Source organism: Xenopus tropicalis, chromosome 6 (genome assembly GCF_000004195.4).
Source record: "Xenopus tropicalis strain Nigerian chromosome 6, UCB_Xtro_10.0, whole genome shotgun sequence".
In the NCBI taxonomy this organism is placed as follows: Eukaryota; Metazoa; Chordata; class Amphibia; order Anura; family Pipidae; genus Xenopus; species Xenopus tropicalis.
This window is the reverse complement of record NC_030682.2, coordinates 126,755,621-126,769,160: the sequence shown is the minus strand read 5'-3', so window position 1 is coordinate 126,769,160 and position 13,540 is coordinate 126,755,621. Positions and strand designations below refer to the sequence as shown.

The following is a 13,540-nucleotide window of genomic DNA, read 5'->3' as shown; positions in this document are numbered from 1 at the left end:
GAGAGGCGACTTATAGAAAACGAAGTGACGTTTAGTACCAAGCTGATGTGGGGACCAGAGGTGGAAAGGGATTTTTTCCCACTCTAAGGCAAATTGCAAAGGACTTCATTTTTTTTTTTTTGCTACCATCCTCTGCACCAACTAGCGGTTAGGCAGGTTTTATATATATATATATATATATATATATATATATATATATATATATATATATATATTATATATATATATATTATATATATATATATATATATATATATATATATATATATATATATATATATATATATATATATATATATATAACTTATACTCATTATAGTTGAAATTTAAGCACCAAAAAACATTTCAAGTCTGTGCCTATAACTGCCTGGTTATTACAAATGAATAGCTAGATCCCAAAAAAACAAAAACTGTTGGTGATTTTATTGTATTGCAAGTAACAGCACACCACCAGAGTTTTTCATACAATGGGAAATGGCAGATGATGAAGATATCATGAATTAATCTTCTTTATTAGAGATCAATGTCCTTAAGGTCATGGATAATGTGATGTACAACTAGCTGTTCTCTGTACTTGTGTCCAGGAGTTCCACAGAGTTATAATGCTCCCCCAGTCCATACGCATGTCGCATATATCTAAAATAAAAAAGTTAGACCAATATCACTTTATGCATCCACTTACAGGAATCTCCTATTAAACACTGTAAAGCATAATTTACTTTAACCTCTCTTTTTAACGAATTACGTACAGATGAAGTACACTTATACTGCCACTCTATGGACCGCTGGCTGCCCCAACCACACTCACAATTTATCATTAATGGCGTTTATGTACAAAGGAGGGATTGAAAAATGTATATAATATAAACCACATCCCACGCAAGAGGACAGCACCTGCATTGCAGACCCATGTACAGTTGTTAAAATTCTTAAAGGGTAAGTTTACCTGTAAATTAACATTTAGTAAGTTATAGATCCTGAGAGGCGACTTTTTATTCTACAATCCCGTGTTTCCAAAAAAGTTGGAAAACGGAGTAAAATGTAGATAAAAAGAGGATGGCATGATTTACAAATCATGTAACCCCTATATTTAATTGCAAATAGTACAAATACAGCATATCAGACGTTGAAACTGATAAATTGTATTGTTTTCTGCAAAATATCAGCTCATTTTAAATTTTCATGCAGACAAAGTTGGGCAAGTTTCCCACTGTGTTGCATCAGCTCTTCTTTTAACAACTCTCTGTAACTTTATGTTCCATTTAGGAACTGAGAAAACCAATTGCTAGAGTTTTGACAGTAAAGTGTTGTCCCATTCTTGCCTAATAAATGATTTCAGATGCTTAACAGTTCGGGGTCTCCGTTATCGTACCCATGGCATATGCACTAATGCACCCCCATACCATCACGGATGCTGGCTCTTTAACTGTGCACTGATAACAAGCTGGATGGTCCTTCTTCTCTGTAGCATGGAGGATGTGCCGTCCTTGATTTCCAAAAATAATTTTAAATTTTGATTGGTCAGACCACGGGACAGTTTACCACTTTGCCTCAGTCCATCTAAGTGAGCCCACAGGCAGCGGCGATGTTTTTTGGATCACATGTATATATGATTTTTTTCTTTGCAAGGTAGAGTTGCAACTTGCATTTGTGGATGTAGCAGAGACCAGGAAGTATTCCTGACCCCATGCAGTGATTTCCACTACAGAAGCAGTCTGTTTAGTACCAGTGAAGGGTAATTTAGTAATTTAGTACCAGTGAAGGGCCCAAAGACCACGGCCATCCAATACTAACTTTCAGCCTTGCATAGAGATTTCTATGGTTTCTCTTAATCATTTAGGAAGAACTTCACTCTAAAATGAATATGGCTAGAAATACCATATTGTATATACCGAGCTTACTGCACCAGCCTAAAAGTTCAGCATCTCTATAGTAGTAATGATCCTGGCCTTGAAATTTGTCACATGAGCTCCCCTCCACAATATGGATTTGTTAGGAATGTCAGTGACACTGCACATGCTCAGTCAGCTCTGTGCAGCTGTTGAGGAGTGATGCTTAAGTGTTATTGCAAATTATCAAGCAGAAAATGAGATTTGCCTGTAATAGAAGCTGATTTTACAGGGCTGATTATTTATTTTGGATTCAGAATGCACAGGTTTCAGAGCTGCTATTTGCTAAAAATCTGAATTATTTACAAGTCAGCCTTATATTGTGACATTTATATTTTGAATATACAGTATATTGTGTATCGGTCCCTAAGCTCAGCAAGTGGCAGAAGTGCAGAGCATGTGCAGGGAATCAGCTAAGAAGATGGGGGCTACTAGGGCATCTTTGGGGGAGCAGATCTTCCCTGCTAAAGGGCTGTGGATGCCTTGGGCTGGTCCAAAGCAAGAATGTACAAACAGAGTATGTCCAAAACAGAATGTACATCTTTAATTTTACTTCTTTAGTTAGGCTTCAGTTCTACTTTAATGATATTATGTACTGTAGGTTATGAAATTTCCACATTTTTTGCAATTTTACATTGAGTAACGTTATTCTTCAACTGTTGTAATATTTGCCGGTCTTTTGTTGCCCTGTTCAAAACCATGTTGCTGGATTGCTGGCATTAAATTTAAAACTAGCACACATTTTTAAGAAAACAATAACATTTCTTAGTTTCAACATGTGATATAATGTAATAATCTGCAATTAAAAATAGGGTTTAATTGTTTCCCAGATCATCCCATCCTCTATTTATTTACATTTCCTGTAAATAAATGTACATTTTCCTGGATGACAAGCAGCTGGCACTATTCTCCCAGGATCTTTGCTGCTGCACAGTATAGCAAAGGTTTGGATTTTAGTGTAAAACTTCCAACAGCTGCAAGAGATCCCTGGGAGAGGTGACAAGGTAGCGGTACAGTACCTTATTACAATAGATGCAGGGCTAGTGCATTTTTATCAGGACAACAGGAACACTGTGCCAGGGTCTGAGGTTACCAGTTATCACAGGGGGTGCCTAACAAATTGGCACCCGAAATTATTATGTGTTCCCTTGTCAATGTGCTGCTTAGTTCTTGTGGTTTGAGTTTTTGATGTGTTTGTTTCTTGTTTGTTCATCTTATACCTTCAAGTCATAATAAATTACACTACAAGCAGTGCAGCCATTACTTCGAGTTACTATGGACTTGCCAGTCATTCAAGCAATTTCTCACTCAACACTAAAGCAATTTTTTTGTATATGTGAATATGGCAGGGACTTACACTAAGGTGATCGCTTTGCTGGAGTATTCTTCGCCAATGACAATAGGTGACGATTCTGCCTGGATTACTTCTATAGCTGTCTTCAGAATATGAGATAGGGCTCGAAGCTTTTAAAAAAAGAGAGAGAGAACTAAGCTCAACATCTAATCACAAGTTAACAGTCTCCATTTCTGATAGCTAAATAAAAAAAATTAGACATACAATTACAATGAGTTAATTAGTCGTAATGTGTTTGAATGCTTTGTGCAGACGAACACCAAACACCACTCTGTTTTATAAGGTGTGAAGTGTTTATTAGAATAGCTGAGTTCTTACAGCCCTCTTAAAGCAAAAGAAAAGGTTAAATTACTGACGGGTGCCAAATGTTAGGCACCCCTCAGTGATTATAATCATTTACCCTGAGCCAGTGCTCCTGTTAGCAGAAAAGTTCACCAACCTGGGGTACATTTCAGCGAGCACCATGGAGCAATTTTTCCACCTCTCCGTTCTTCATTGATCCCAGGCTGATACATATGCAGTAAAGTGAAAAAAGTGGCTTTATGCTTAAAGTTTAGCTTTTCACTTTACTATACAAGCTCACGTAGCACAAAGAATGAAGAAGCAAGAAGAAGTGGTGTTTGGTGAAAAGGAGCACTGGCCCAGGCTAGAAGGTAAGTGATTATAATCACTGGGGGTGCCTAATATTTGCCACCCCTTACAGATTTAACCTTTCCTTCTGTTAATTCCCAATGCAAATTGCAAAAAGGAATTAATGATTCGAGAAACTCTTTTTCCATGCTCTTACAAAACACTACAGTGTGGAAAACAGATATAGAAAGCATATAAAAAAACCAACATAGCTTAATAAAATGAGGCTTCTTTGAAATTTTACAAAGAAACCCTGCCTTAAATGTGGGGGCTACGTAACTCACTCTCAGTACTGTATAATAAACGCACTTGGTGACACTAAAGGCTTGGCGCATGAAAACCTGATCCCAATGTTATTTACATTTCCATTACTATATACTGTATGTGAATTTCCTTCCAGCTATTTCCACTGGTTTAAATTGCCTTTCAGGGAGACTATGCGAGCAAGTCAATCACAAACCACTTACCTCTAACTGGCCACCCCATGCTGGTGTATTCACTATGTCAGTGCAGTATTTCAGAAACTCTTCTGTTGGCAAAACAGTAAAATAATATTATATATCCACAGTACAACAAAGCAGACAAGTTCCACCAACCAAGATATACCATATGCACTTACACTGAAAGTGCCATGATAATTTATCTGGACACTGAAGCCAAATCACATTAGAAATAATTTGTTTAGTATAATGTTTAATTGGTTTTGGTATAGGACAGTATGATTTAAATTAATCAGAATAATAATTCTACTCTGGAAATATATAATTCTTGCTGTTCCAAATGGATAATAAACTCGACCTGAACATACCTATGGCTGAATAATGGCAGCAAAGCTTACCCTGTGTGTACATATCTCCAGTTGATGAGTTTGTTAAGAATGGCAGGAAATCTTCAGCATGATTTTGCATGTAGTCTGCAGTTTGGCTCCTAAGATTTGCAACAGTGAGGTCGTTACCTCGCTCTCTCAGCTGGTGTTCAATAGCTCTGTACATGCAGTGTCCATCAGAGGGGATCTGCCTGATCTGCAGCTCCCTCTCTGCCAAAATCCGGGCAAGTTTCTGGCTTTCAAGGTGCCTGGCTCCTGACAAATTGGCTATTTCTGCCTCAGCAATGCGTTCATCTCTTTCCTTCTCCTGGGCAGCCTTTTTTTCCTAGTGGGATTAAAACAATGTGATTGGTACATTTATTCTCACATATTACTATTAATAACATTGCCAATTACAGAAAGGATCCAGTGCAAAAAGCCAATATCCTATAAAACCCTCTTTTTAAGGTGCAGGGAGATAAAACCAGTGCATTTAACCATAAAGTAATAGCATTACTACATGGTGACAGCCCTAGCAGCAGTTTTCGGGAGTCATGCACAACACCAGGTAATGGATAGGACTGCTGATATATATAAGCTGAGCTGAGACTTGGACCGCCACTGATCAATGGGATCTTTCTGCCCCATTTCCTCACCTCTCTCTAAAGTTGGAGGACAGGATGTAAATGGGCTAGCACTAGTGTCTTTTTGAGTCTAAGAAAAAGACCCTGCCCAATATGGATCTTATTGCCACCTAATATTTTAATTAGCTATAACCTTCAATGGTCAGCTGTCATCCCATTATCAAGTCCTCGTAAAACACTGCATCAGCATCTTTTGTTAAACATAGAGTTTTTTGTAAGACAGGGCGCCAACAGATATTGGCCAAGGAAATCCACCCATCCCCATAGCTCCAGCAAATGCTCCTCCACTGCCTACCCCCCAGCAATGTACCTGCACTAAAAAAGCAGAGCATAGCAGTGGTCCTGGCGCCTGCCATGTCTGGTCACATCAAATCCAGTGTGCAGACTCACAGCCATTAATTGCCAAGGATAAGCATGCACCCTGCAATCCAAGATCGCCCTGATGAAGGACAGTTTATGCCCCTGAAATGTTATGTATGTAGTCATCCGTGCAAACTAATAAATGGGTTAAGCAGCTGACTGAATATGGTGCGTGCGTGGCTCTTGTTTTCACTGGATGCATTGCTCCATTACATCAAGCAACCCAGGCATGGATGGTGGGTCAGAGGACAAACTGGCTCCTCCTGATTCTCAGGTTTCCCAGTTTTGGAATGGAACATTAGACTTAAAGCAGTCACGCTACAGTATGTAGATCAAATATAAGCACTACAATCACCATTATTGTATGGAATGTAAAACATGGTGCAGAACTAAGTGCAGTTCTTATTTGGCATACAAGTCGGGATACAATAGTTTTTTGAAAGTTTTTTTCACCATAATATATGCATTAAACCATGCAGTTTCCCTACCCGCCTCTTCTGTGCCTTGGATTGACGTGGTTGCTGGACTGGAGCCTCATTTCCCAAATCTAAACTGGTCACGCCATTTGTAATGCCGCTCACCTGCAAAGCAAACAGCACGACACCTAAGCATTCATCATCTATACTTCAAAGTATGTCTTAGCACACAAATGCAATAAAAAAGAAAAATAGTGGAAAACACCATGAGCATAACATGGAACAAACCTTAGGGTCATATTTATTAGTATGTAAGGTAACATCACCAGTGATGTTATCCATAGCAGCCAATCAGCAACTAGATTTGAATGGTCACTTACAAGTAACCGTTCATACAAAAACAAAGACCTATGGGCAACATCACCACAAATGGACAAATGTTAACTGTGAGAGATGAAAACAAGCATCCAAACAGTACTGCATGCATAAAAATACTTTATTCTAAATAGGTTTTTTTTTAAAAATAGTTTTTTTTTTTTTTATGAACGTTTATTGGTCTGGTCTGCTTAGTCAACCCAACATTTTTATCCATCTGCAAATAACACAACCATTCCATTGAGCTGGTTCAACAACAATACAGAGCTTCCCTTTTCATTCATCTAAAGCAGTGATCCCCAACCAGTAGCTCATGAGCAACATGTTGCTCACCAACCTCTTGGATGTTGCTCCCAGTGGCATCAAAGCAGGTGCTCATTTTTTAAATACTAGCTTGGAGGCAAGTTTTGGTTGCATAAACCCAGTGTAAAGCCAAACAGAGCCTTCTATATGCTGCCAGTCCACATAGGGGCTACCAAATAGCCAATCATAGCCCTTATATGGCACCTCCGGGTACATTTTTCATGCTTGTGTTGCTCCCCAACTCTTTTTACTTTTGTATGTTGCTCACGGGTAAAAAAGGTTGGGGATCCCTGATCTAAAGGCAGCTATACAATGGCTGAGAAGGGGACTATCTGGCCAATCAGCCTGAGGGCTAAAAGGACAATATACAAGGGGGTCATGCATAGCATGGTAACATTTCTGTTGTTCTTTTACTGGAACAGCAGGAAGTGAAGAGAAGTGAAGAGCAGCTTCCAGTGCTCCGTATCTGCTTGAATGGGCCAATACGGCATGATCCTTGAACTGACTGCTATCTATAGTACATGCATAACAGTTGGGATCAGCAGGAAGCCATATATGTATCAAAAACAATATAAAGAATTTAGAAAAGTTGGGTCTGGGCAGCATAATATGATCTGAAACCTGAGTACTGATAGTACTCACAAAACAGTAGCATACGTGGCATATTCCGTTTGGAACTTAAAAATAAAAAGAAAGGGTGTAGGTAGCTACAATAAATAAACCAAGATGCTCACAAAAAACCCTAGACTGAGAGTAACCAATACGCAGCTGCTGCACAATGTGACATACTTGGGTTGGTTCAGGTTGCTTCTGTGCAAAGGCTTCCAGCTCTTCTTTGTGTCTCACATCAAGGTCCGCTTCCAGCTTAGCAATATCTTCGGTCAGCTGTTTCCTTCTCTTTTTGTCATTCTTGGGCACAGAATTCTTCATGCTCTGTATTTTGGCTACAAAACAGAAAGCAAATATAAGTTATCAGAACCAGCAGGTTGGGATCAGCCATCAGGAAAGTCATTATCAAATGGTTTCTCTATTCTTTGCCTACTATAAAGATTTTCTCTCATGCCAGCAATTATGAGTATGTATGTATGTATGTATGGGTTTCTTATCTAGAATATAGCATTTTCCTATAAAACATGGAGGGTGTTGAATTGCAAAGAAACCTATGCAAGCCTTTAATAGGTGCATTTCATAAGCATCTGCAATTAAAGGGGTGTATTGCTTATATTTGAAACACATTGCACAGCTATGTGGGAACTTCAGTGCAAATCTAAATGATCTGCTGGCTAGCCATGCAGCTGGATTTTACATAAATCTGGCTTTAAAGGGAAAGTTCCGACAATGCAACTTCACTCATAGATGCCACGACTGCTGCTTAGTGTATGATTAGAATGTGACTACTAGCATAACATACTATATAAAAACATGTTTTGCTTGCCCATTGTACCAATGCCCCTTTGCCAGCCCATTACTATAGGCAGCAAGCACGAATTCCAGTCATTCTTTGTCAGAGAAGGCTCCTTGACTAATACATGACAGGACTGTCAATATGTAACAAACATCGCTCTTTCCTACAGACCCCAACTCACCCTGCAGGTCTTTCTTCTCCTTGCGGTGCTGCTTTATCAGCCCAGACTCTTCCGAGTTCCCTTCTGCCTCGTCCATGCTTCCCTGTAACCCGCTACCGTAGCTTCATCACCGCACAGCCAGACTTCCAACGTGAAACGCTTTCCCTGCTCTTGTGACGGCAGTGAAGCACAGCCAATCAGCTTCCTGCATCTTCTAAGCACCATTCGGGTGGGCGGGGCAGACATCAGACACGCGTATCCCATTGGCTACTGGAAAGACTAAGCGCACAATGATTGGATCATCCTTGACCTCGGATCTTTAGTTCACTGAGAAAAGTCACCAAGCAGACTGCTGACCCTGTAGCTCTGGCAGACATCTTTGATGCTGGAAGCTGTGGAGTTTGTAAATATAAGTTTTATCAGCCGCATTGATTTTTTTAATACCAATTGCAGTGGCAATCCTTGTTTGGAAAATACATACAACATGGGAAGCTGCAGGCTATAATTATCTGTTTTTTAAACTTTAAGTATTATTTGTAAGGCATATATAATAAAGCTATTATTACTACTGTATTTTCATTTCAATTTATCAGTAGACAGGGAAATTATATAGTCCATAATAATTATATATCATATGGTTCTACGCGTGCGCTAAGGAACATTGCTTTTATCTTTATTGTCTGACACCATGGGATAAACGTTTTTAATGATCTCTTAGTATTTGTGGCTGTGCAACACTGATCAAACATTGGTTACAAATACTATATATATATATTAAATAAAGTACCCCCTGTTGTAAAACATAAGGATATTATAAGTCATCGAGGAGTTCCATCACACCAAATGCTTTTATACAGAGGGGACTGCCAACTTTGCTGGGTTATAAACCCAGCCAAAGGGGTGTGCAACGCATGACATCAACGTCATCACACAAACTGCTGACATCATCAAGCTACGTCATCACGTAATGATGTTTTCTGGCCGAGTGATGACATCAGGGGTGGGGTTATTGTGTCCACCGGACAAAATTCTGAGGATTTCTGCCTGGTTTTCAGAAGGTTTTGTCCCTACAGCCCAGTTAGGTTTTGTCCCTACAGCCCGGTTAGGTTTTGTCCTGGACAGGCTGTCTGGGTCAAAAATGAAACCATATATACAGGTCATGGAACTGAGCCATGTGACAGAAATTACATCAGTGAGAACATATTACTATATTATATATATATTACTATAACTGATGACATCACCAAGTACCATGTATGGATATAACTTGCAGGATATTAACTCCTCATATCCAGTCACTTATCCAATCATGTAACTTTCATCTAAGAAATATTTCCAAAATACGATCATTTATCACCCAAGATGGTGCCAAAATTCTTATTCACTCTCTTATCATATCTCGCCTGGACTACTGAAACTCTCTGCTAATTGGCCTTCCCCTTCAGAGACTGTCCCCACTTCATTTTAAGCAATTCTAATTTTAAAAATGAGTTCCTTTTTTTTCTGTAATAATAAAACAGTACCTTGTACTTGACCCCACCCAAGATATACTGTAATTAATCCTTATAGGAGGCAAAACAATTCTATTGGGTTTATTTAACCTTTACATGTTTTTTTAGTAGACTTAAGGCATGGAGATCCAAATTATGGAAATATCCCCTATAATCTGGAAAACCCGACGTCCTGAGCAATCTTTATAACAGGTCCCATACCCGTATTAAAGGTGTTCAAACAGAACCAAGCTGCTGACAATTAATTGCAAAATGTATACACTGTTTATTTTGTTTGACCTTCTAATTTGGATGTTAATAAGTAAATTACACACTATACTAGCCAGTTTTACAAGTTAATATTAAGGTTTTGATCCTGCTATTTCACTTGCTTTAGGGCTCTGGCACACGGGGGAGATTAGTCGCCCGCGATTAACTCCCTGTTCGCGGGCGACTAATCTCCCCGAGTTGCCTACCCCTGCCATCCCACCGGCGAACATGTAAGTCGCCGGCGGGATGGCACATGCGGCGGCGCGATTTCGCGCAAATCGCCCCGCCGCGTCTGCCATCCCGCCGGCGACTTACATGTTCGCCGGTGGGATGGCAGGGGTAGGCAACTCGGGGAGATTAGTCGCCCGCGAACAGGGAGTTAATTAAATATTAAATATTAAATTGCAAACTGAGCCCAAGGTTTTTATGTTTCGTTCTTTTGTGTTGTTGAAATGAATACAATTATTTAAGAGGTCAACTTTACACTATCTAAAAACTAAGTGTAAAAGTGAAAGGTTTCCCAACCCATGGACAACTAATCAAATACTGGCATTACACCCATTCTTGGCTGGTGCACAAAAAGAGGATGAAATATCAAGTATGCCTTTGTTTAGAGGCTAGGCTTATAATAAATTGCTGAGCTGCAAACAGCCATCATCAAAACAGTAGTAAAAATCAAAATAACTTTTATTAGGGCAATAAATGTCCTAATTTTCACAACTGTTTTGATTATTGATGGCTGTCTGCAGCTTAGCAGATTTATTTATAGTATAACCGGCATACTGGGGTCTTTCCTTGCAAACAGTATCATCTGTTACTTTATTATTATCACCAAGACTTTACTACAATTGTTGAAATTCTTTTAATGTGATACTGACACTAAAAACTACTATTCAAAATATTAATGTATATTAAAAGTTATCTATAGGTGATGTTGATAATTTTTCACAGATAGGTTTGCTTTTGTAAGTAATTGCTACTTGAAGTTCCTAAACCTGACTGTTTTGTCAACTCGCCTGTTTCTTCTCAACCTGTCAGTTATAGCTTCTAATGCTAATGGACTACTAGAGCATGGAAATACAATGTTATGATAGATGTAAAAAAAAGGTTTAATTTTTGGCGTCAGTATCTCTTTAAGCAGGGCATATACACCACATATATTTCATGCTAGGCTTATTATGTCATAAAAAGGAACCCACGGAGCCTCTAGACAGTCTTGGGGACAATGGAATGTGTTCTTTGGAAGCCACAACTGAAGTCTCATAGCTCGCATACCAAGACTAAAGCCTATATTGTGTGTACTACACACAAACAGAAATATTGTCAAAATGCGCAGGTATACATAAACTATAGATAACCTTTCACAGATAGGCTGTCTCAGCCCAAGACTGCATCTCTTACATATGGATTGTCTCTTACACTTATAAGTTGTATTAAACACACTAGCATCACTCGCTGCCTATCACACATAGGTTGTCTCTTTCACATAGGCTTTCTCTCTCGCACAAGTTGGCACATACAGAATCTCTTCACGCACAAGTTGTCACAAGTTGTCATCCCATTAAAACATAGAGACACAACAACAGATAAAGTATAACATCTAAGAAGATACAGAGCCATGTTTTAGGAAGCCATATCATTAGCAACATATAATAGAGATATGCTCAGTAATTATGTGAGAACTGATGCGGTGATTACACGGCTGTGCAGACAATGTCCCTGTGCTGCTAAAAAGGATTTGTCTAATGCTGGGTTAAAGCAAGATTGAAATCTCCTCTAAAGCAATTTTCTACTGTTAGAGACATTTCTCAAGAAAATTTAGCCAGCAGGTCTACTGGGGCATATATTGTAAGATTGTTCATAAATTCTTCTCCACAAAATAACAGTGTGACTTGTAGGAGGGAAAGTGATTGTGAGGAATGGAATTAGAGTGCACAGGGAGCAACTACATTATTTCTTACTACCCTGGGGTAAATAAAGTTGGAGGTTTTCATGGAAAGAATTAAGCAACAACATTTGTAAGTAATGAATATCTGGAAGCAGATGATGTTTGGGATGAATTTTCCATACGGCTTAAATTCTGTCTTTTATTGGAGAATTCTGACTTACAATACTCTGAAGGTTGTCATGGGTTTGATCTAAAGGATCTGATCAACTGAAAATTGTTCTTAACCCCCATCATGTGTGGTACTGTGTCCACTAACCTTATCAATGAGTCAGATTGATCTCAGTACTGACACAGAATAGGGATATGTCTGTTTGTGGGATACATTCCTGTATTATAAGCCACATGATCCCTTTTGAGTAGAATCGACTGGGGCAGTGACAATCAAATTAACTGGTATGGCATTACTGTAAGGACAGTGGCACATGGGGAGATTAGTCTCCCCCGACATTCCATCCCACCTGCAAGAATGTAAATTGGCAGTTGGATGGCATATGCATCACTTTGGTTTTCCAAAGTCGCCTGCAGCTTCCTTGCGAGGCAACTTCAGCTTCAGCAGTGTACCATCCCACCGGAGATTAACATTCTTGCTGGTGGGATGGCATGTCGGGGAGATTAGTCACCCACAATAGTGAAGAATTATCACGGGCGACTTATCTCCCCATGTGCCGCTGCCCTAAGTCGCTGTCTTGACTGTTTCACCACGAAGAAGTCAAATACCTTGAGGTAATGTTAATTAGTTTTAGGGCTAAGGCACATAGAGCTTTTTGAAAGTAATCTAATAACATTAAAATAAAATAGCAAGATTGATCTGTGTCTTTGAAGTTGTTTTGTTTAAAGAATGGGAAATTTAAATCAGAGCTGAAATAGCACTTATTCTAAATCCCTGTTATGTTAGAATTCAGGGCCACATTTTACCTCTGCAGCATTTAAACTTTTCAAGAGGAGAAAATAGTTGTTATTCCTGTGATTATCATCATAGGAATGTGAGAAAATCTAAAAACTAGCTTTAAACAAAATGCTTTTTACTAAGTTAATCTTCTCTATAGATGGAATATTCTTGCTCAGATAGTTACACTCAATAGCAGTAAGAATAAGCTGTTGCTATTAGGATAAGGACAGCATCAACAGAGGGATGTAGACCTCACCAGAGGGGTCTCTGTAGGCCTGCAGTATGAGCCAGCCTTTGGTCCCAGTAACTGGATCAACCCGAGCTGCCCAAATTGTACAAACTTACTCTTATTTGGCCACCTCACCAACAGTGGGATCTTAAGTGTATGGCAGGCTTCAGTCCAGGGAAACTGTAACATAGGGGCACATTTACTAATCCACGAATCCGAATCCAAATGGGAAAAAATCGGATTGGAAACTAACATTTTGCGACTTTTTCGTATTTTTTGTGTTTTTTTCATCGCCATCACGACTTTTTCGTAGCCATTATGACTTGCGCGAATTGTCGCGACTTTTTCGTAGCCGTTACGGCTTGCTCATATA

At 39.1% G+C, this 13,540-nt stretch overlaps 1 protein-coding gene across 1 annotated transcript; it reads right to left on the bottom strand.

Moving 5' to 3' along the window:
* Window positions 1–408: 408 nt before the first annotated feature.
* On the bottom strand, window positions 409–8,488 carry otud6b (OTU deubiquitinase 6B). The gene is given in 7 exon segments (NM_001011269.1): window positions 409–636; window positions 3,247–3,353; window positions 4,341–4,402; window positions 4,712–5,024; window positions 6,171–6,263; window positions 7,566–7,720; window positions 8,363–8,488. Coding segments are annotated over 7 exon segments (885 nt in total). The 5' UTR covers window positions 8,439–8,488; the 3' UTR covers window positions 409–557.
* Between the last annotated feature and the right edge of the window lie 5,052 nt (window positions 8,489–13,540).